The sequence below is a fragment of the Halichoerus grypus genome, chromosome 4 (assembly GCF_964656455.1).
Source record: "Halichoerus grypus chromosome 4, mHalGry1.hap1.1, whole genome shotgun sequence".
NCBI lineage: Eukaryota > Metazoa > Chordata > Mammalia > Carnivora > Phocidae > Halichoerus > Halichoerus grypus.
The window spans coordinates 93,271,822-93,294,993 of record NC_135715.1 but is presented as its reverse complement, the minus strand read 5'-3'; the positions used below and the strand labels follow the sequence as shown (position 1 = coordinate 93,294,993).

Below are 23,172 nucleotides of genomic sequence, written 5' to 3'. Positions count from 1 at the left end.
CAAGAGACCTATAACCACAGTTGATTAAGATTGTTATCTGTTTTCCCTAGACTTGCCCTCTGTCCAACTTCCTCTAATGTTGGATGGTATTGGAGTGGTGATGGCCATTTTTGGGATCCAGCTGAGGGAAATGGAATTAGGGATATGGTTAGCTGGGAATTAGTGGAATATATTTATGTGGTTTGGAGTCATTTTGGCGTGTGGTTGTTACCAGCTGTCCCACTGTCGGCACGGCTTCCAGGAGTATGCCCACTGCCTACTCCGCTGGCTCGCCTGGCACTGTGACATGGGGTACAGGGCCAGGAGTGTATCCTGGTGTGGCTGGTGTCCTGTGGTACCTGGCTCTGAAAATGCGTGAGCCGCAGAGGAGAAACAAGGGTCGAGACATATGGAGCTAGAAATAGGGTCTGGAAAGTTCTTCCAGATCTTACAGCTTCTTACAGGGAAGTTCAATAGAGGTTTCCTAAATCTGACAATAGTCTTATAGCTTTTGTGACTAGTAATGTCAAGTCATTGTGAAGCTGAAAAAAACCCTTCTAAACTTCCAAGAAAAGAGAAATTTGGACTGATTATGCTAGAGGACAAGACTAAATTGTTTTTTATTCGCTATAGGAAGTATTACAGAATCATCGGCATGAGTGGGGAGATAATCAGAGTATATGGCAAACAAACCAGTAGGAAGGTATGCTAGAGGGATGCCAGGCAGTTAATTAATAAAAATATGTTATTTTGTTAGATTTTGTGATATAAATGGTATTTGTATTGTTTTTCTTTCTTTTTCTTTTTTTTTTTTTTTAAAGATTTCATTTATTTGACAGAGAGAGCACAAGCACAGGGAGTGGCAGGCAGAGGGAGAGGGAGAAACAGACTTCCCGCTGAGCAGGGAGCCTGACACGGGGCTCGATCCCAGACCCTGAGATCATGACCTGAGCCGAAGGCAGATCCTTAACTGACTGAGCCACCCAGGCGCCCCTTGTATTGGTTTTCTATTGCCATGTAACAAATTCTTACAAATTTAGCAGGCTGAAACAAAACATGTTTGTTATCTACAGTTTCCAGGGATCTGGCATGGCTTAGCTTGGTGCTCTGTTCGGGGTCCCACAAGGCTGCAGCAGTGTCGGCTCTGGCTGTGAGCTCAGCTGTGGCTTGGGTCCTCTTCCAAGCTCTGGGTGCTGGCAGTTTCTTGCAGATGTGGGATGGAGGCCCATAGGTCCTTGCTACCAGGCCCTTTCCATAGGTAGTTCATATGATGGCAGCTGCTTCTTCAGGGCCAGTAGGAATGTCTCTCTGGTTCGCTAAGACAGATTCTTACATAAGGAAATGTAATCATGGGCTGATATTCTGTTGGTTAGCAGCCAGTCACAGATTCCTCTGTATTTGAGGGGAGAGCATCATACTAGGGCATGACTCACTGAGGGTCGGGTGTATGCCATAGTAGTCCGTTAAAAAAAAATTTATAATGCATTATGATTTCTTTTCTCACTCTAGATATTCACTTTTGTATCCAGTATTAAATGTGTAATTTTATATTCTTTCCTTAAAAAGGATGAATAAGCTTCAGACCAAAACCTTGATTTCCTCCTGGGTCATTCCCTCCATATATCTTACAATGAAAAAACCTTTGTCTTTGATGTTTGCTTCTCTTTATCTTGTTCTAGGGGCCAAAGTGGGGAAATCTAGTGGAACCTGCTTGATTTACTCAAAACATTTTGCATAAAAGAGGAGAGGCAAGTCTTGAAGATGGCTTTGGAAGTCTTGTTTTTGTTTGATAACATGTTTTGCTTACTAAAAATTCCTTATTTTTCTTCTGTGGAGTCTGGGAAGAGGAGAGGGTGAGGAGCAGAGTTAAGATGGAGACAGGATTAGAGGAGTAGCTTGTTAATCAAGATGCAGAAGGGGATTTTTGTTCCCCCAGGGAATCATTGACAATGTCTGGAGATATTTTTGGGTGTCCCAACTAGAGGACAGGTGCTCCTAGCACCTAGTGGGTAGAGGCCAGGGATGGTGCTAAGCATCCTGCAGCACACAGGAGAGATCCCACGGCAAAGAATTATCCAGTGCAGATAGTCTTGTCAATAGCAGGGCTGCTGATGCTGTACGAGACGAAAGTGGAGAGTCTAATTGGGATTTGCATTTTTATTACGTATGTTTGTGTGTGTGTATGGTAAGAGGGAGGGGAAAAGATGCACGCAGAAGAATTTGTCCCTTTTTCCCAGTATCTTCAGAGAAACTAGGGAAAGCTGGGCTTGATCTTAGTCTATTTTTTCATGTGCTAACATATTTGAGGACTGGGGCGCAGCAGTTGTTGAAGAAATGGTAACATAAAATCAGAGCAAGGAAAGCATAGAGATGAAGCGATGTATATTTGGAAAAGTCCTTAATTGATTTTCTAAAAACAGTGCTGGCTAATAGAACCTTCTGCCTTGGTGAAAATGTTCTGTATCTATCCTGTCCACACGTGTGGCTGCTGAGCTCCATGACACGTGGCTAGTGGCTACTGTATTGGACAGTAGAGCTCCACGATCATAATTATGGAGCTTGAAGAAACCTTAGCAGTGATTCCCAAATTTAGATGATCGCACAATCTCCTGGCGGACCTTTGTAAAAAACACCTTCCGGATGACGTTTCTAGAGTTGAAGACGGGAATCTTTCTTTTTATGAAGCTCTCCTGGCGCTTCCGACATATGGCCAAGTGTGGTGACTCCTGCCTGAGACATCAGCTAGTCAAGCCTGATTTCACAGAAGAGGAAACTGAGTCTGAGCCAGTGCTTTACCCCAAGTTAAAAAAAATTAGCTTAGGGGCACCTGGGTGGCTCAGTCGTTAAGCGTCTGCCTTCGGCTCAGGTCATGATCCCGGGGTCCTGGGATTGAGTCCCACATCGGGCCCCCTGCTTGGCGGGAAGCCTGCTTCTCCCTCTCCCCCTGCTCATGTTTCCTCTCTGTCAAATAAATAAAATCTTAAAAAAAAATTAGCTTATATGGCAAAATTGCTATGAAACTTGGATTATGTGAGGAGCAATGGTCCCAGAAGTGTTTATTTTTGCCTAAGTCCTGACTCTGAGAAAAATTGGAGGGAGATCTTAACCATTTTATCTTTGACCTCATACTCTTTACACTGTTAGCGGCTGGCTCAGCGGCTGACTAAGGCAGCTTAGACATGCTCCTCAAGAAGGGGTCTCCATGAAGTTCGTCTTAGTTTTGTGTGTCTTGGGCATCTGAAACCGAATCACACACATCCCTGCAAGGTCAGGAGCCTGGATCGTCTTAACAGATACCAAGACTTTAGGGATTTCCTGTTTCTAGTGGAAAAAAGGAAACATCAAGATAGTAATCTGCGTTCTAATAATCTGCACACTTTTCACTGGCACAGAGGTATGCAGTCATATCAGGACATTCTGACTTCCTGCGTCCAGGGAGTCCCTGGAACTACTGCTGGTTTTAACCTTGAAAGCTCAGAAATGAGCAACTGAGATGCTTTATGGTGTTATTCAGAGATTTGCACTGGGAGGTGGGGGTTTTGGGGGTCATGAATTTGTCTCTTTGGAAAGGAGTTAAAAGGACACTGTGTGAAGCATAGGTCAATTTTCACATATTGTATATTTTAAGATAACTATTAGTACAAATGTAAGAACCTAACATTAAACATTTTTTCCTTTTTTGTTTTGAAATTTAAAATCATTTGAAGAACCAGTAGCTTTTAATCGGCAGCATGAGGCTCTTTTTCTTTTTTTTTTTAGTTTATTTTAAAGAGGGAGAGGGTGTGTGGGAGTGGGGAGAGGGGCGGGGCTGGGGGGAGAGAGAGAGAGAGAGAAGCAGACTCCCTGCTGAGGGCAGAACCCCACACAGACCTCCATCACAACCCTGAGATCATGACCTGAGCCCAAATCAAGAGTTGGATGCTTAACTGACTGAGCCACCCAGGCACCCCAGCATGAAGCTCTTTTTAAGGGTATTCTTCAAAGGGCCCGTAAGTTCAAATTGATAATCTCAGTTCAATTTCTAAATTTTAAAAAATTTAAATTGCAGATTATTAAGATATAATTCACATACCATGATATTCATCCTTTTCAAGTGTGAATTCAGAAGTCAATTCAATGACTTTTTAATATATTCACACAGACATGCAACCATCACCATTATATAATTTTAGAACAATTTTCTCAAAAAAAAAAAAAAAAGAAAGAAAAGAAAACACCCTACATATTAGTAGTCTTTCTTTCTCCATTGCTGCCTCCCTTGCTTCCACTCCTGGTCCTTGATAACCACTTTCTGTTCTTATGGATTTGCCCATCTAGACATTTCATATAAATTGAATCATATAATATATGGTCTTTATATCTGGCTTCTTTAACTTAGCATAATGTCTTGAAAGCTCACCATGTTGTAACTTGTATCAGTACTTTGTTCCTTTTTTTTTTTTTTTTAAGATTTTTATTTATTTGTGACAGAGAGAGTGAGTGAGCATGAGGGGGGGTATGACAGGACAGGGAGAGGGAGAAGTAGACTCCCCACTGAGCAGGGAGCCCGATGTGGAGCTCGATCCCAGGACCCTGAGATCATGATCTGAGTTGAAGGCAGATGTTTAACCGATTGAGCCACCCAGGCACCCTTTCTTTTTTTTTTTTTAATTCTTATTTATTAGCACACGCTCACGCATGTGCTCGAGTGGGGGGAGGGGGAGAGGGAGAGAGAGAATCTTAAGCAGGCTCCACACCCAGCACGGAGCCCAGTGTGAGGCTCCATCTCATGATGCTGAGATCATCACCTGAGCCGAAATCAAGGGTTGGACACTTAACTGACGGAACCACCCAGGTGCCCCAGTACTTCGTTCTTTTTTATCATGGAATAATATTCCATTGTCTGGATATGCTAGGTTTTGTTTATCCATTCATCAATTGATGGACATTTGGATTGTTTCTACTTCTTTGGCTATTTTGAATAATGTCACTATGATCATTTGTGTATAAATTTTTGTGTAGACCTATGTCTTAAGTTCTCTTGCATAAATATATTGAGGCACGAAACTTGCTGGTCTTATGGTAACTGTATGTATAACTTTTTGGGAACTGCAAAACTGTTTTCCATAGCATCTGCACCATTTTATAATCCTATAAGCAATGTATGAAGGTTTCAATTTCTCCCTATCCTTGCCGACACTTGTCATTGTCATTGCCATTGAAGTGGTATCACATTGTGGTTCGGATTTGCATTTCCTCAATGACTAAAGATGTTTGGCCTTGTTTGATATGCTTATTGGCCATTTGTGTATCTTCTTTGGAGAAATGTTTATTCAGGTCCTTTGTGTATTTTTAAATTGGGTTATTTGTCTTTTTATTGTTGAGTTTTAAGAGTGTTTATATATTTGGAATACAAGTCCCTTATTAGATATATGATTTATAATTATTTTCTCTCATTTTATGGGTTATCTTTTCACTTTCTTGATGGTGTCCTTTGAAGCATGAAAGTTTTAAATCTTGATGAAGCCTAGTTGTGCTTTTGATGTCTTATCTAAGAACAAATTGCCAAATCCAAGGTCATAAAGATTTACACCTATGTTTTCTTCTTAGAGTTTATGGGTTTTAGCTCTTACTTTTCAGTCTTGATCCATTTTGAGTTAATTTTTGTATGTGATGTGAAATACAGGTCTAACTTCATTCTTCTGCATGTGGATATCCGCCTAAACCAGCACTAATTCATTTTTTTTTTTTTTAGCACTAACAGTTTTTCTGTTTCACAGCTTTTATATTTGTTTTGTTTTATTTGTCCTTTCAGGGTATCTTTTTGGCAAATACCTACACACATACATATGCATATACATACCTATTAAGATACACACACACACAGACACACACACACATTTCTTTATTCTCCCTTTATTCTCATATACTTTACTTGTGCAAAAGGTAGACTGTTATAATCTGGAGATCTTTATGTATCTGTACATAGTTCTCTTTGTCATTTTTTATAGCTGCATAGTATTCCATCGGTGGACACCTTAATCATTTGCTGTCACACACAGTGCCACAGGGATCACCTTGTATGTTGTTGTAGATTAGATTCCTGGAAGCAGGGTGGCTGGGACCCAGGATGAATGCTTCTCCAGTGTTGTTAGATCTTGCCGTATTCATCCCTGTAAAGACTGCACTATTCTCCTCCCACCAGCCATGTACAAAGGGCCTTTTCCCCAGAGTGTGTTATCCGGGGGTGGGGTTTTGCCAGTCTGGTAGGTGAAAAATGCTATCTCCATGTAGTTAACAACTTCCATTCTCTATATTAAGTGCGGATGAACATCTTTTCTTATGTTTAACGTCATATGTATTTATTTTTCTGTGAATTGTTTATGTCTGTTGCCACATTTTCCCCATTGGATTGTTGATCTTTTTTCCTCCCTGTTTCTAGGAACTGTTTAAATATAGCTCTTTGTGATGTGGGTTCAAATACTTTCCCCTGTTTGTCATTTGTCTTTTTTTATAGTGTGTTGTGCCATACGGAAGTTTTTAAAATTTTTTATGTAGTCTAATTTATCAATTTTTTCTTACATGGCTTCTGGATTTTGAGTCATAGTTAAAAAGGCCTTCCCTACTTCAAGGTAATAAAAGGATTTCACCCATGTTTTCTTCTGGTGCTTGATGGGTTTATTTCTATATTTCATTATGTGTATATTTAATCCTCTTAGTCCATCTTGCTAATTACTTTTCAGATGAGTTTTATACTTCTGTTGATTATGTATAAGAGCTTCTGTTTCTCACCCTTGCCCATGTTTGTATTATAATTTTATACTGAGAATAATATTGCCAGTGTTCTTTCTGCCCTGTACTTGGACTCCTCATCTACAAAATGGGAATTTCTGCTCTTGTTTAAAAACAAAATAAAAAGTGGTAGAGCTGAGAACAATAAAGAACAGAAGTGTTATATGAGGAGTTATTTTTATTTCATAGTGCTTTGTACATAGTGTGATAATGCTAGGCACTCAGTAAATAGTTGATTGTAGGCAAAGTGTCCATATATTGAAATGTATTTTTTTGGGCAGATTTTCTTTCCCTTAAAACTTTGTTCATTACTGATAATGCTGTTTATTTCTTCAGTTTGTAGAAGACTATGAACCTACCAAAGCTGACAGTTACAGAAAGAAAGTGGTTCTTGATGGAGAAGAAGTCCAGATAGATATTCTGGACACGGCTGGACAAGAGGATTATGCAGCCATTCGAGACAACTACTTCCGCAGCGGGGAAGGTTTCCTCCTCGTGTTCTCAATCACAGAACACGAATCATTTACAGCAACTGCCGAATTCAGGTATGTTTCAAGTGAAATAGCCTCCGGACTCCGGGAGGCTTTTTGCCTTTCTTTCTCATGGGTTTGGCTTGGCAGGACTTTTGGGCTGAGCACAGTAGTAGAGGGTTGAGCTTGTTATTAGGAAGAATTCCACTAAAGAATTTTCTGCGGCTTTTTGAATCTTGGCACATTATAGTCCACCATTTGTTATAGTCGCTTTGGGTTTCCCTGTTTTTATAATTCCTGAATATAAATTATCTGAAGAATCTGTTGTCCCTAGAGAGGACGAAGCCATTCCGTATTCTCAAGAACCTGTAATTTTGTTTTTGTATAAATCCTAAGGGACAGTGATTGATGAGTTCACTATTTTTATCTTTTTTTTTTTTTTTAAGATTTTATTTATGTATTTGAGAGAGAAAGCAAGTGAGACAGAGCGAGCAAGCTAGCAAGAGCATGAGCAGGGGGAGAGGGAGAGAGAATCTCAAGCAGACTCCCCTCTGAGCACAGACCAAGGTGGGGCTTGATCTCAGGGCCCTGAGACCATGATCTGAGCTGAAATCAAGAGTCAGACGCTTAACCAACTGAGCCACCCACGTGCCCCAACTATTTTTAACTTTTTTATAATTTTGCCAGAAAGGTAATAATTTTGATCTATTTTGAGGTTGATGAAACATTGTCAGGAGAGTGAAAGATGTGGGTCCGAGTGACCATTTGCTGCCACTTTAAGGACTGTTTAGCCTAAGCGAGTGGAAAGAGCCCAGCTTTAGAATCTGACAGATCTGGGTTTGAATCCTTGCCCTGCCCCTTAGCAGTTTTGTGACCCTGGGCAAATTTACTCAGCACTGGAGATTCTGTTTCTCTATCTGAAAATGCACTTGTTAGTTGATGAAATGAAATGAAATGATGCTTTAGGCTGTAAATTCTTCAGGGCCGACGCCATGGCCACCTGCACCATATGATGTCCCCAGGCTTTCTCACAGGGTGTGCGTGTGGTGCTTACGTAGTGTGTAAAATATTAACTGCTATAATTCATTTTAAACGCAGTAGTTAAAGATACCTGAGGTTCATTTTTTTATCAAGAAATAGTGAGCTGTTAGGCATCATCCTTAGAGGATTCTAATGGGAAGGGCTTCTTTCTCTTTACCCCATATGCTTTTCGTTTCTCTTACACAACTGTATTTTTTTTCATCTACTCTCCTTATAAACATGTCTGTCCAGATGACTTTTGATTTTAAGAACCAGATCTAGAGTCTAACAAGGAACTAAAAAGGGGGAAAAAAAACCAGTATTTTTTTTCATTCTTTAGCAAGTTATGGTCAGAAATCGAGGGATCAACCAAAAATAAAAATTGAGGAAACTAAATATCCCTCCAAGATTTGGGAGGAGGCATCAGTGAGCCAGGGAACCCTCAAGGGGTGATCCCAGCTAAACCAGCAGAGTGAGTGGAAGGTAAACAGAGTAGCTCTCCGTTGCTGTGCTGCATAGTGTTAAGTCTTCAAAGGTAGAACATCTAAATTCTCTGGTACTATAGTGTGGGTGTTGTGATCAGTTAAATGACCAGGACTCTTATGAGCGGTCCTATTAATTTTCAGACTTTCCCAACACACCTAGAAGTTTTCTCTATGTGGGAATAGCCCCAGTATTCATAATTGTGTTTGCAGCTACATAATCCTGTTTTTATCTGTCCTTGAGGATAAAACAGGACAGATGCACACACTTCCTCATTTTCCTGCATGTCCTGAGCCTTTTTATGTCCCATCACCCCATGACTCACTGAGAAAGGAAATGGTGAGCAGTGGAAGAGTCCTGTCCAGAGAACAGACGTCCTGTCTCCCCACGCCACCACACACACACAGATAACATTCGTGTGTTTCCAGAGATTTGGAGCAGGGTCTCATCTCATCTTGGGAGATGGGTTTCGGGCATTATGTGAGAACAGGGATCCTTAGAAGAAAAAGGACAGGTGACTACCTAAGAGAAAAAGAAAGGGCAAGTGAGTTCTTCTGACTTGGACTCTGGACATTCAGATAAAAGTCACAGGGCTGTCCAGGTTTCTTATGGCATTGGAAACAGAAGAATGGAGTAGAGTATCTGAGCCTTTGTGGTTAAACTCACGTTATGCCTCTTAACAGTTTTCAAACGTAGCATTGCTGTATTTATGGGAAGGTCCCAACATAAAACGTTCATATGCTTTATCTTCCTTAAAACTTTCCCTGGACAATATTCAATAAGCTAGAAAAATAGGTTTGTAATAAGAGACCAGACTTGGTACTCCCAGTTTTGATTTAATATATTTATTAATGAGGTAATTTTACAAACCTCTGCATGACTAATGAGCCAGAGAGCTATCAGTTTTTCTCATTCATAGTTGTATTGATCATATAACTTCTAAATGTTCTTTGACCTCTGTTGGTTAAGCGGCTGCCTTCGGCTCAGGTCATGATCCCAGGGTCCTGGGATTGAGTCCTGCATCAGGTTCCTTGCTCAGCGGGGAGCTTGCTTCTCCCTCTGCCTGCCGCTCCCCCTGCTTGTGCTCTTGCTCGCTCTCTCTCTAGCAAATAAATAAATAAAATCTTAAAAAAAAAAAAGAAGTGTAGCCTATAGCAAAGCTACTTAAAAGCAATTTTTAAGCATCTACTTTTCTTTTTTTGTTTTTCTTAAAATATTTGCTATCTGATACTTATATTGACTCTAATGGAATATTTTAAAAATATTTTTATTATTATGAAATGTTATCCTATATCATATAAAAATCAATGCAGATCTCCACAAAATGCACTTTTGAAGGTGTCTCTTTCTGGAATATTTTAGAATATAGAAGTAGAAATGTCTTTATTGGACCAAAATAATGGAAGTGGAATATTTAATTTTTGTAATACTTGGTTTTTGATTAATAATTTTAGGTAGCTGATAGTTTTAGTAAAGGTGAAATTTAATGTGGATTATTTCCTTCCTTCCTTCCTTCCTTCCTTCCTTTTTTTTTTGTACTTTGTAGTAGAAAAATAATATGCACTAAAATATGATTACTCCTTAACATAGCTGACCCCATTCTGTTGGCTGTAACATTTACTGTATCTAAATGCAAACTGTGGGGAAGCAGGTACATACACAGATCTAGATATAATTAAACAAAAGTTTCACAAAACTACACTTTATGTAATACTCAAGATTCCTTCTGATGTTTCTGTTCTATTCTATAATATTCTGTTTCATTGAGGACAGTAATTACTGGTTGTGACTCATTAAACTGCTTTCATGATCTAATAGACCACCGCCTTTGTTATGAGAAACACTGATTTCATAGCTGTTATTCTCACAAAGAAATCATACCATTTTTGCAGGGGAATTATTAAGCATTTTATGTATGAAGATACTTCTCTTAACTTGTTTTTATCCCAGAGGTTCCCAAGTTGTTCTTTTTGTTAAAAAGTTTTGGTGCCTAAGCATAAATTGGGGACCCTGTTGAAATGCAGAATCCTGGGCTCCTATTTAGACATCACTTCTGTGGGACTCCTGTTGGGCCCAGAAATCTGTGTTTGTGATGAGCACCCCACAACTTTCTGATATAGGCAACTGAGAACCAGGCTTTGAATCTAGGGAGTGTGTCCTTGGAACATGCCCTGAGTGTAACAAGTCTTTCTGCCCTAGGACAGCCTTTCATTTTAGAAGCATCAGTATATTTGAGTTCTTATTCTAGCTTTCTTAGCTGTGTTGTTTGGTTTTGTTTGTTTTGATGCTATGCCTTAGGGAACAGATCCTCCGTGTTAAGGCTGAAGAAGATAAAATTCCATTGCTTGTCGTGGGAAACAAGTCCGACCTAGAGGAGCGGAGGCAGGTGCCCATTGAAGAGGCTAGGAGTAAAGCAGAGGAGTGGGGTGTGCAGTATGTGGAGACATCGGCTAAAACCCGGGCCAACGTGGACAAGGTAGGTGTGCGCTCTGCGCGGGTTTCTTAGAAACAGCAGAACATAGACATCTCGTCTGTTTGGTTTTGAGGGAACCGTTTATGGAAAGTACGGGAGGACTGATTTTTCCAGATGTCTCAGCCAGTGTAGTGAGAAACCCTGGGAGGGTTTGACCCTGGAGTTCAAACAACCTAGAGTCCTCTCACTTTGTCATGAGCCTTTGTTGGGTATGCTTAATGTTGGCATGGCCCTTGGAAATATGGCAAGATGAGGCGCTGGCTTTGTGCAGACCGTGTGGGTAGGATGGACATAAGTAGCTTCCCTGTGCTCTCATCTGCTATGGCCTCTTGTTTTTCAGGAGCAAGTTCTTTTGCAGGTTCTCAGAAGGGACCCCAAAGACACACAGCATATCTTGATTTTGCTGTCATTGATTGGTTAGATTAATTCTTTTCACCTTGCTGGCCACTGGCAGAACCAAGGTGTTCTGTCTTTATATAACTTAGCCTCTAAATAGTATTTGTTCTCAAGAATCAACTCTCCAGGGATCTCTCTTCTCTTATACATCCGCTGCGTACTTTCTCATTCAGATCTCTGAAGCCAGCGAAAGGGTGACCTTGACAATGATGAACGTTGACAATTTTTGAAAATCCACCTACCAGTGATTGCTATTGTTAGGTTTTGGGGTTTGTTTTTTGTTTTTAAGAATTAAGGTTCAGAGTGGTTGCCACACAGTTCAAGTAGACAGACTTAGAGATGTGGCTTTTCCTTCTACCTTCACCTTGTTTGTTAGCTCTTACTTCATGATCCATGTTCTTGTAACATCTAAACTCATTTCACTTTGGCAGCCCAGCAGCGGCTGTATCTGCTTTGTCTTATGCAGCAACAGCATCTGTATTCCCCAAAGTGCTTCATATGTTGCTCTTTCTTAGGGGGAAATAATTCTCCTTCTTACCTGAAGAGGGACAGATTTGTAATCAAGCTTACTTTAACTTGAAGTGATGCTAGAAGAACATTGGTATTTAGAATGTTAGTATTAGAAAGGACTCAACTTTATTTAAAAAAAAAAAATCTATTCAAGAATAATTGACATACAATGTTATATTCATTTCAGGTGTACAACAAATTGATTTAACAATTCTATATATTACTCAGTGCTTACTACGATAAGTGTGGTCACCATCTGTCACCATACAGTGTTATGACAATAGTATTGACTATATTCCCTATGCTGTACTTTTCATTACTGTGACTTATTTATTTCATAACTGACAGTTTGTACCTCATAATCCCCATCACCTAATTCACCCATCCTGCCACCCTCCTCCCCTTCAGCAACCACCAGTTTGTTCTCTGTATTTATGAGTCTGTTTTTGTTTGTTTCTTTTGTTTTTTAGATCCCACATGTAAGTGAAATCATATGGTATTTGTCTTTTTCTGTCTTATTTCACTTAGCATAGTACCCTCTAGGTCCATCCATGTTGTTACAAATGGCAAGATCCCATTCTTTTCTCATGGCTGGGTAATATTCCATTGTGTGTATGTGTGTGTGTGTGTACCACATCTTCCTTATCCATTCATCTGTAGATGGACACCTGTGTTGCTTCCATAATTTGGCTATTGTAAATCATGCTGCTATAAACATCGGGTGCACATGTCTTTTTGAATTAGTGGTTTCATTTTCTTTGGATAAATACCCAGTAGTTACTGGATCATACAGTAGTTCTATTTTTAATTTTTTAAGGGAACTCCATACTGTTTTCCACAGTGGCTACACCATTTTACACTTCCACCCACAGTGCACAAGTGTTCCCTTTTCTCCACATCCTCACCAACACTTATTTTCTTGTCTTTTTGTTACCAGCCTGACAGGTGTGAGAGGTGATCTCTCATTGTGGTTTTGATCTGCATTTTCCTGAGGCTGAGTGATGTGTCTTTTCATGTGCCTGTTGGTTGTCTATACGTCTTCTTTGGAAAAATGTTTATTTGGGTCCTTTGTGGATTTTTAATGAGATTATTTAGTTTTTAGGTGTTGAGTTGTAGAAGTTCTTTATATAGTTTGGACATTAACCCCTTATCGAATATATGATTTACAAATACCTTCTCCCATTCAGTGGTTGTCTTTTTCTTTTGTTGATGGTTTCCTTCCCTGTGCAGAAGCTTTCTCTTTTGGTGTAGTCCCATTTATTTTTGCTTTTGTTTCCCTTGCCTGAGGAGACAGATCCATAAATATGTTGCTAAGGCTGATGTCCAAGAAATTACTTCCTATGTTTTCCTTTTTTTTTTCCCCTCAAGTTTTTGTTTAAATTCCAGTATAGTTAACATACGTGTAATATTAGTTTCAGGTGTACAGTATAGTGACTGAGCACTTCCATACAACACCTGGTGCTTGTGCCTATGTTCTTTCTTTTATGAGTTTTATGGTTTCAGGTCTCAAATTTAGGTCTTTAGTCTATTTCAAGTTTATTTTTCTGTATGGTATAAGAAAGTGGTCCAGTTTCATTCTTTTGCATGTGGCTGTCCAGTTTTCCCAACACCATTTATTGAAAAGACTGTTTTTTCCCTGTTATATATTCTTGCCTCCTTTGTCTTAGATTAATTGACCATATAACCATGGGTTCAGTTCTGTGCCCTCTATCCTGTTCCATTGATCTATGTGTCTGTTTTTGAGCCAGGACCATACTGTTTGGATTACTAAAGCTTTGGAAGTATATCTTGAAATCTGGGATTGTGATACCTCCAGCTTTATTCTTCTTTCTCAAGATTGATTTGGCTATTCAAAGTCTTTCATGGTTCCATACAGATTTTATGATTATTTGTTCTAGTTCTGTGAAAAATACTATTGGTATTTTGATAGGGATTGTACTGAATCTGTAGATTGCTTTGGGAAGTATGGACATTTTAATAATATTAATTCTTCTAGTCTATGAGCATGAAATACCACTCTCTTTGTGTCATCTTCAATTTCTTTTATCAATGTCTTATAGTTTTCAGAGTATAGGTCTTTTTCCTCTTTGGTAAAATTTATTCTCAGGTATTCTTTTTGGTATAATTGTAAATGGGATTGTTTCCTTAATTCTTCTTTCTGCTACTTCAATTTTAGTTTATAGAAACACAACAGATTTCTGTGTATTAATTTTGTATCCTGTAACTTTACTGATTTATCCATTCTAGTAGGTGTGTGTGTGTGTACCCCTTATCGAATATATGATTTACAAATACCTTCTCCCATTCAGTGGTTGTCTTTTTCTTTTGTTGATGGTTTCCTTCCCTGTGCAGAAGCTTTTTCTTTTGGTGTAGTCCCATTTATTTTTGCTTTTGTTTCCCTTGCCTGAGGAGACAGATCCTTTTTTTTTTTTGTGGTATCTTTAGGGTTTTCTATATATAGTATCATGTCCTCTGCAAATAGTGACAGTTTTACTTCTTTTTAAATTTGTATGCCTTTTATTTCTTTTTCTTGTCTGATTGCTGTGGCTAGGATTTCCAGTACTATTTTGAATAAAAATGGTAAGAGTGGACATTCTTGTTCCTGATCATAAAGGAAAAGCTCTCAGTTTTTCACCATTGAGTATGATGTTAGCTGTGGGTTTTTCAGATATGGCCTTTATTATGTTGAGGTATGTTCCCTCTAAATCCACCTTGTTGGGAGTTTTTATCATGAACAGATGTTGTATTTTGTCACATACTTTTTCTGGGTCTTTTGAGATGATCATGTGGTTTTTATCCTTTCTCTTTTTTATGTGGGATGTATCACAGTGATTGATTTGCAAATATTGAACCACTTGTACATCTCTGGAATAAATCCCACTTGATCGTGGTGAATGATTCTTTAATGTATTGTTGAATTCAGTTTGCTGATATTTTTGTTGAGTATTTTTGCACCTGTTTTTCAGAGATATTGGTATGTAGTTTTCTTTTTAAGATTTATTTATTAATTTGAGAGAGAGAGAGCATGGGGAGAGGGGCAGAGGGAGAGAGAGAGCATCTCAAGCTCCCCACTGAGCACAGAGCCTGATGGAGCCCAGTGCCATGGAGCCTGATGTGGGCTCGATGTCACAACCCTGAGATGATGACTTGAGCCTAAATCAAGAGTTGGACGCTTAACTGACTGAGCCATCTAGGTGCTCCTGTAGTTTTCTTTTTTTGTGGTGTCTTTGTCTGGTTTTGGTATTAGGGTAATGTTGGCCTCATAGAATGAATTTGGAAGTTTTCCTTCATTTTCTTCTTTTTGGGGGAATAGTTTGAGAAGAGTAAGTATTAACTCTTCTTTAATGTTTGGTGCAATTCACCTGTGAAGCTATCTGGTCTTTGACTTTGTTTGTTGGGAGCTTTTGGATTACCAGTTCAATTTTGTTACTAGTAATCAGTCTGTTCAAATTTTCTTTTTCTTCCTGATTCTGTTTTGGAATATTGTATGTTTCTAGGAATTTATTCATTTCTCCCAGGTTGTCTAATTTGGTGGCATATCGTTTTTTAATATTCTCTTATAATTCTTTGTATTCTCTGGTGTCAGTCGTTATTTCTCCTCAGAAAGGGTTCACTTTAGAAGCACTTTGGCAGCATCTACAATATAAATCTGTCTGTGATGTGAAGTATGTTCACTTGTTAGCTATTTTTCCTTCATATTATTTCTCAGCTCTTATGTTGATTCCTGTGCTATTCCAGATCTCTTTCTTTCTATCAAATTGTTTCCTAGATGTAGGAACACACAGGAAATCCAGACATGTATTTTATTTAAAAAAAATCAGGAAGGCTTTCTTGGCATGGAACCATGGATATGTAGTTTTTTGACAGTATGGTAGTGGTTGGGGCTGTTGCAGGGCACCTTGCGTCTCCCCTTCCTCCACTGGACCAGCTTGACCTGCCAAACAGGACCCAGCAGAAACTTATGACTGGCAGCATTGTATTCACTTGTAAACAATTTACACAAATGGACGGGAGGTTGTTGATAAGATCAGCCCATGGACAACTTCGTCATCATTTTAAACTGGACACATTCCATTCGCCTCCTGCCTTTGCTGTTAGAACAAAAAGGAAAAGCTATAACATCTGAAGCTGTTCACTGCTGCTCTTGTAGGTGGGGTGCTTAGGTCACTTAGTGGGGAAGGAGGTCTTTTTCTGTGCCCAGAGCTGGTGGTAGATGCACAGGGAGTCCCCCCACTCAGAAAGCTTGGTCTTACTTTTCACCAAGAAGATATGTCTATGAAAATAGAAGGAGCTTGTAGTTTTGTGTGAACATCCAAAAATTAAAGCCCACACTCGGTCTCACGTCATTCCCTCTGAGGAATCTGAAATGTTTCTTTGTAGGAGGCATATTTTGTCTGCTTGGGTATCATTGGCACTTTGGCACAATTGCTGGTAGCAGAGGGCAAAACCCAAACTATTGTGGCAAATGATAATTTGTATCTGAATAACACACTGGCATTCAAAGGACAAGCCTTATATCAGTTCTTGATAAAGTTCCTTTCAGCAAACATCACAAGGAACGAACAGTGGCTATTCCTGAGAATGAGGGCAGGGGCATGGGCCTGGGAGGGTGTGGGACAGCACATCTCTCCTCCCCGTTTCCCTAGTTTCCTGGTGCAGGAGCCTGAGTTTGTTTATGCTTTATCCCCCATCTCCCCACCCCACCATGTTCCAAGTCTGCTAGTTCTGCTGGGGAAGCTGTCGGGCATAATGACGTTCCTACCTTTTTAAGGTCATGATAAGGATTACATAGTAGTATCTGAGAAAGTACCCAGTAGCAGGCACTCCTATTCTTAACCTTGCCTGGTGGTTGGAAATGCTAGAAAGTCTGATGCAAATTTTGGCACAGGGTTGATAAAAATAAGTTTGCTTTATGCTTTAAAATGTAACTAGATAGCCTGCTTAGTGGAATTGCTTCATGAAATCATTAAATGGCTTTTTCCTCTCTATTCTTTACACTCCTTCCTCCCCGCCCCAGGTGTTCTTTGACCTAATGAGAGAAATCAGAGCCAAAAAGATGTCAGAGAACAAAGACAAGAACGGCAAGAAAAGCAGCAAGAACAAGAAAAGTTTTAAAGAAAGATGTTGCTTACTGTGAAAGCCAAGATAGCGGATGAAGTTAATCGCCGCTAAGGACATAGGGCGGGCTCATTAAGAGAAGAGTATAGTCGACTCCTTGGTATGTTCCCTGCTCTCCCCAATCTCATTCACGCATACTTCTTTAAATGGGGAAAATGTTTGTGAATCAGTGACTGGCAGAAGAAATAAGCCCTTGTCCATGCATTGGAACAGCTACTTTGTCAGGAAGTTTTGGAGTTTCCTTCTTCCTCCCCTTCTCCCTCCCAAAAGTTTAATCACATATGTAGTGTATAGGTAAGAAATAAGTGTTAATTAAAAAGAAATGTACTGTCATAGCATCTTATTTCTCTCCCTAGTTTTATAACATCACTATCTTTCGTTTTGAAATAAAAATGTCTTATTTTATTAGGTTTTGGGGAGGGGGTAGGATAAGACTCTCTCTCTTATCAGCTTAACAGAAGTACTCAAAAAAATCCATTAAGCTCTAATAAAAATTCAGAGATTTTTTGGGATAAGTTTCTTGGCAATACCCTGTGGATCTGAAGCACAGCAAAAAAAAAAAAAATAAATATGAATTGGGCCGAATAGGTCAGTAACAAGCTCATAAACCCTTCACAGATATGAAAAATGAAAGTTGAACTCTTCATATTTAAATATTAGCCAGTTATAGCCTGTGTTGGCTATTTCTTTCCTGTAGCATCCTGATTTTTGTGTAGAAGCTTCTTTTAGCAGATTAAGTGAAGACTCAAGAGTAGTATACTTTATAAATGACACACTTTTCTAATCAGATTAAGAATATAACTTTGGATACATCCTCTCTTAATTGCCAGACATGGTTAGGTCCTTCCTCCTCTGCTGGTAACCAATATCTATCCTTCTGGCCAACCTCTCTGCATGTAGAAGTCAAGAGAGCCTCTTCTTTTAATTCTTTTCAGTATAATGAGCTCTTCTGAAGAATGTGATGAGTTGAAATTGTATTCTCAAATCATGAAGCCAGAGCCTGTGCCAGACAGTCTGCTACCTCTCATAGAATTGCTCTGTAATTCTAAATTTAAAATTAGGAGAAGCGGGAAAGGATAAGATAAGCCATTGCCCTTTTACCTCTGAGAATTGGCTGCTACTTCTAATATAATTTTCTTCTGAGACAGTCATAGAGTTGGTTAGAAAAAGGCTTTTATTGATGAGATATTGTTAAGCTTTCTTTTATCGATATTCTCAATTTAGCAACCAGAAAATTTTCCTCAGGAAAGCAGTACTGTGATTTAAACCCAGTGTTCACATTTTCCCCCATTTTTCGGAAGTGACATTTCACATATAGGTGCCAAAAGTGAATTGGGGTGGGGAGAGTGGGAACCTTTCAAATTTATAGTTACTACAGAAATTGTGGAAATTATGATCTGGCTGGAAAGCAATCTTGTATCACCTCCTAAAGAATCGTGGTCTTTTTTAATAAAAAAAAAAATCAGACAAATACACTTTTTCAAGGTTTCAGCCTTTTTATTTTCCTCTCTTGTTGTACATGTAAAATGCAAGTATTAGAGAAACTGACAGTAACTTACTCATTATTGATCTTGTTAGATGTTCTACTATATCAGACGAACTTTATTTCAATTCTTTGAACTGGGCTGTGGGAGATAAAATTTAAGTATAAACAGTAATTTTAACTTCACCATCTTTCCTTTGGGAGAGAGGACTACTCTTTCTTCGTAAAGTTTAAAATCTTGAAGTTAATCACACTCTCGAAGTTTTTGAAACAACCTTTTTCTTTTCAATACAGTTTGATACCAGTTGCGGTCAATAGTAGGTAGATTTGGAAGATGTACAAATATATTAAAGATAGTATGAATTGTTTCATGCGCTGGAAATTATTCTTGGCATGTACTATTAGTATATCTCTAAAATTATATTTAACTGGATAGCAATCAGAAATGCATCTTCCTAACAAAATAATTTATACATATGAGGTGGTTTTACATAGAAAAATAAGGACGCAATGTTATTTATACATTTGAAACATGGTTACTTGCTAAATGATCATCTACTGTGTCTAAGAGCCTATCATTATTTTCCTAAAGTGTTCATTCTAGAAATATTTGAGCACCTATTTGGTGTCAGGCTCGGTTCTAGGTGCTGGGATGTGATGTTGAACAAGGTAGGCAAGAGCTTTGTTCTCCTGGAGCTTATGCTCCAATGATGTAGGAGACAAATAAATGAAAATAATCAGGGTAAGTGTTTTGATGAAAATAAAACTGGGTAATACGATAGGAAGCATTTCTGGGCAGTAGAGCTGATTTCGATTGTGTGGTCAACAAGCTTCTCGGGGGAGTGACATTTAAGCTGAGAGTGCATGCCCTGAAGGAGCAGCCATATGCCCAGCTGCTTGGGTGGGTGCGGGGAGCTTCCCAGGCTGGGGAACAGCCGGTGCAAAGGCCCGACAGTGTTGAGGAAAAGACCCCAAAGATCATACGGCTGGAGTAGAATGAGGGAGGAGCCAAGTAGTAGAAAAAGATGTAGCAGTTTATGGTTTCATAACGTGACGTAGGGGAAAAATACCTAGACGTATAATTTGCTACAAGTATCCTGTTTCATCAAATCCAAGACACCGTTAATTGTAAGATGTCACCATAATTTATATACCACTAAGAAAAAACCTGCCAATTAAGTGAACCCATCCTGACTCCAGTGACATAAAAGTGTGGGAAAAGCTGTGCATGTTTTAGATGAGGTGAATTACAATATATAAATTTAAATGGCAGTTGAAATACAGAATGCACCTCTGTTGGTCTAGAAGCTTTCAGTACAATAGAAGCTTAACAGTGGGGAAATATTAACAGTGGGGAAAATATACATATATATGGTTAATGTTGCAGTAGTAAACTTGACTTGGATATTTATATTTTAAAAATACGTTAAAATTATTTAATCAAAATTGTAACTGCATGTGCTTTAAAATTCTAATGGTCTAGAAGTGTTTGTAATGGAAGCTCTTTAGTCCCAGCCCTGTTCCCCAAAAGTCAGATTCAACCATTTCTATTCTCAGATCATTCAGTAGGTACTCCTGAGTTTCTCAATACTGTTCTTAACGCCGTGATTTCTTGATTTTCGACCTCAGCCATTCCCTGTGGTAGATGAGGGTGTGGCCCCTTGTGTCCCTTACCCCTACCCCATTTTTGACAGTAATAGGATTCTTTTAATTCCTCTCTTGGTGACAGTTACACCTTTTAAAACTGTATTAAAACATCTTGTTTATTATTCACGTAACTCTTGACAGCATTTCTTGGCTCCCCACTCTGAACGGTGAGGATATTAACACACCTGCCCTTTATCTCTTGACCCCCTCCTACCTCTTCCTTCTCTGTGACACCTTTTGCTTTTATATTATCAAGGTTGATGACTTGAACATTCCGCTCTGTGACCATAACTCAAGCTTCCATGCTTTACCTGTAGATTAATTTTAAAAGTTGAATACCAGTCAACAACAATTTGATTATGGTGACTTACGTAAATATGACTCATCGCTGGGCCAAGCACCACGTGGTGATTGCCTGTCCTTCAGGCTACATAGCTCTGGCGACGCCACACAGAGGAGAGCGGCCCTAGTGTCCAGTCACGTGGTCTCCCCCATCAGTTGCCTGAGTCACTCCACATTTTAGCTCGCTTTGCCTTTGGATGGTTTCCTCTGCAATGTCCCCCCAACTTCCTCCCATTTTTCCTTAAGTTTGCTTTTTCCTGGTGGAGAGGATAATGATATATTCTCTCCCCTAATGCCACTTTCTTTTGTTGCTTGGGATCTGCTTCCATTGTTCTTCGGAAGACCTTCCATGTAGAGCATGCGGATTGCCCAATCTAATGTGGACTCATGACTTTCTAGGTCTTCTACACAACTGCTGCATGGAGGTTGGTTTTCATCAACACTTGGGTCAATTCCAGGTTCCTGAGTCTCCCATAGTTTCCTTTATTGGTTTTTAACCTCATTTTGCGGGAGTACATTTTCAGAAAGGGTGCATTAGAGGTAAGGTTTCAGAGTCTCTCACTACATATGAAAGTCTTGTTACCTTTGCCCTTTTTTTAATTGCTAGTTTGGCTTGGCATGGAATTCTAAGTTCAAAATAATTTTCCCTTGGAACTTGGAGGCTTTGCTTCATTGTCTTTGAGAACCTATGGTTGCTGTTAAAACTGGTCTTATCCTGCTTGTCATCCCTTTGTAATGGGTGCTCTGCTTCCCTCCTCCTCCTCTGGAATCCTAGAGGATCCTCTCTTTATCTATCTGTAGTGTCCAAATGGCACAGTGACGTAGCTGAACGTGGGTCTTTCCTGTTCATCCTGCCTGGCGCTCAGTAGCATCGTTCAGTGAACACTCACCTCTCTTCAGCTCTAGAAATGCATTTCTGAAATTTCTTTGAATAATCCTTCTTTTCTGTTTTCTGTGCTTCCTTTTTTTTTTTTTTTAAGATTTTATTTGAGAGAGAGGGAGAGAGAGAGAGAGCACGAGCGGGGTGAGGGGCAGAGGGAGAAGCATGCTCCCTGCTGAACAGGGAGCCCGATGTGGGACTTGAACCCAGGACCCTGGGATCAGGACCCAAGACAAAGGCAGACACTTAACTAACTGAGCCACCCAGGCGCCCCTCTCTTTTCTGTGCTGTCTTTCCAGAACTCCCGTTCTCTGCTTTTGGACCACCTAGATGCATATCTGCACCATCTCTTCCTGTATGTTCCAGGTTTATTTTCTCCCAGAGCCGCCCTCCCTCCCTCTGTTTTCCTCCCTCCCTCTCTCTCCCTCTCTTTTCATCACCTGTGATTTGCCAAGCTCTGTTGGAGGTTCTCAAGATTCAGCAGTGACCAAACACGAAATCCTTTGCCCTCCTGAAGCTTACACTAGTGCAATCAGCTTTTCTTTCCTAACTTATTATTTATGTATTTGTGTGTGTGAACAAAAGCTTTCTTTGTCTCTAATTGTTCCTTTTTCATAGCAACTGTTCTTGGCCTCATGGATGCAATAGCATGACTTTTTAATTAATTAATTAATATATATATATTTATTTTATTTCTTTATTCAAGAGGGGGAGAGAGAGAGAGAGAAAGAGTCTTAAGCAGGCTCCACACTGGATGGGGCCTGGTTTCACAACCCCGAGATCACAACCTGAGCTGAAACCGAGAGACAGATGCTCAACTGACTGAGCCACCCAGGCGCCCCTCTAGTATGACTTTCTGAGGATATTAGATCTTTGGAAAGTTCTATTCCCAGAGTTACCTTTGTTTAATTTTTATCTGGTTTTTCTCTCTGTGGTTTCTTTATTTTCTTGAAGCTGCAATTTTCCTCCAGCATCCAGTGACCTGGTCGTCCAGCCCTGATGAGGGACTACAGAGATGGGCCAGGTGCTCAGGATACGTGAGCGGGGCTTGTGAAGCAGCAGGCTTGAGTTTGGGGTGAATGTGGAAAACCAGTCATGGTGCTGCAGACCCCTAACATCTCCACCAGGGTACTCTGGGGGGCCAGCTGCCAGGCTGGCCTTCCTTGCTTCTCCCCAGACACTCTTTCTCTTTGGAGAGCAGAGCCCTGGTGACAGAGGCCATGTTGCCTGCGGGAGTGGGGTGGACCGCTTCCCAGCACACCTCTGACTAACCTCGCTGCTCCCAGCCATGCTCCATACGCCTGCTTCTCAGTCTGCATATTCGGCTCCAGCTGGGCAGTCAACCCCTCCTCTCCACAGCCCCTTCTTTTCTTATTTTCCATCTATCAATGCCCTTCTGGAGTGCAGCTTCCATAACTGTCAAACTTCTGCATCGACTCATGGCCCTCTCTCATTCTCTTGGCCATTGGAGTCTTTCTTGACTAGGACTTGAAGGCAGGTGTCAGGAAACAGGAGGGACTGACATTTGAGCTCACTCTTCCATTTTGACCTGTTTTCATTTTCACAAGTATTTACTATTTCCTTTTTTTGTAGATCAGTG

At 39.9% G+C, this 23,172-nt stretch overlaps 1 protein-coding gene across 2 annotated transcripts in view; it reads left to right on the top strand.

Moving 5' to 3' along the window:
- Positions 1-18,695, top strand: part of RALB (RAS like proto-oncogene B) — a 43,788-nt gene extending 25,093 nt beyond the window's left edge. For both annotated transcript variants that reach the window (XM_036079624.2, XM_036079625.2), the window contains 3 exons: positions 7,087-7,295; positions 11,022-11,199; positions 17,120-18,695. In XM_036079624.2, the coding sequence (XP_035935517.1) occupies positions 7,087-7,295; positions 11,022-11,199; positions 17,120-17,239 (507 nt within the window). In that variant the 3' untranslated portion in view covers positions 17,240-18,695. The remainder of the gene's footprint in view (positions 1-7,086; positions 7,296-11,021; positions 11,200-17,119) is intronic.
- The last annotated feature ends 4,477 nt before the right edge of the window (positions 18,696-23,172 follow it).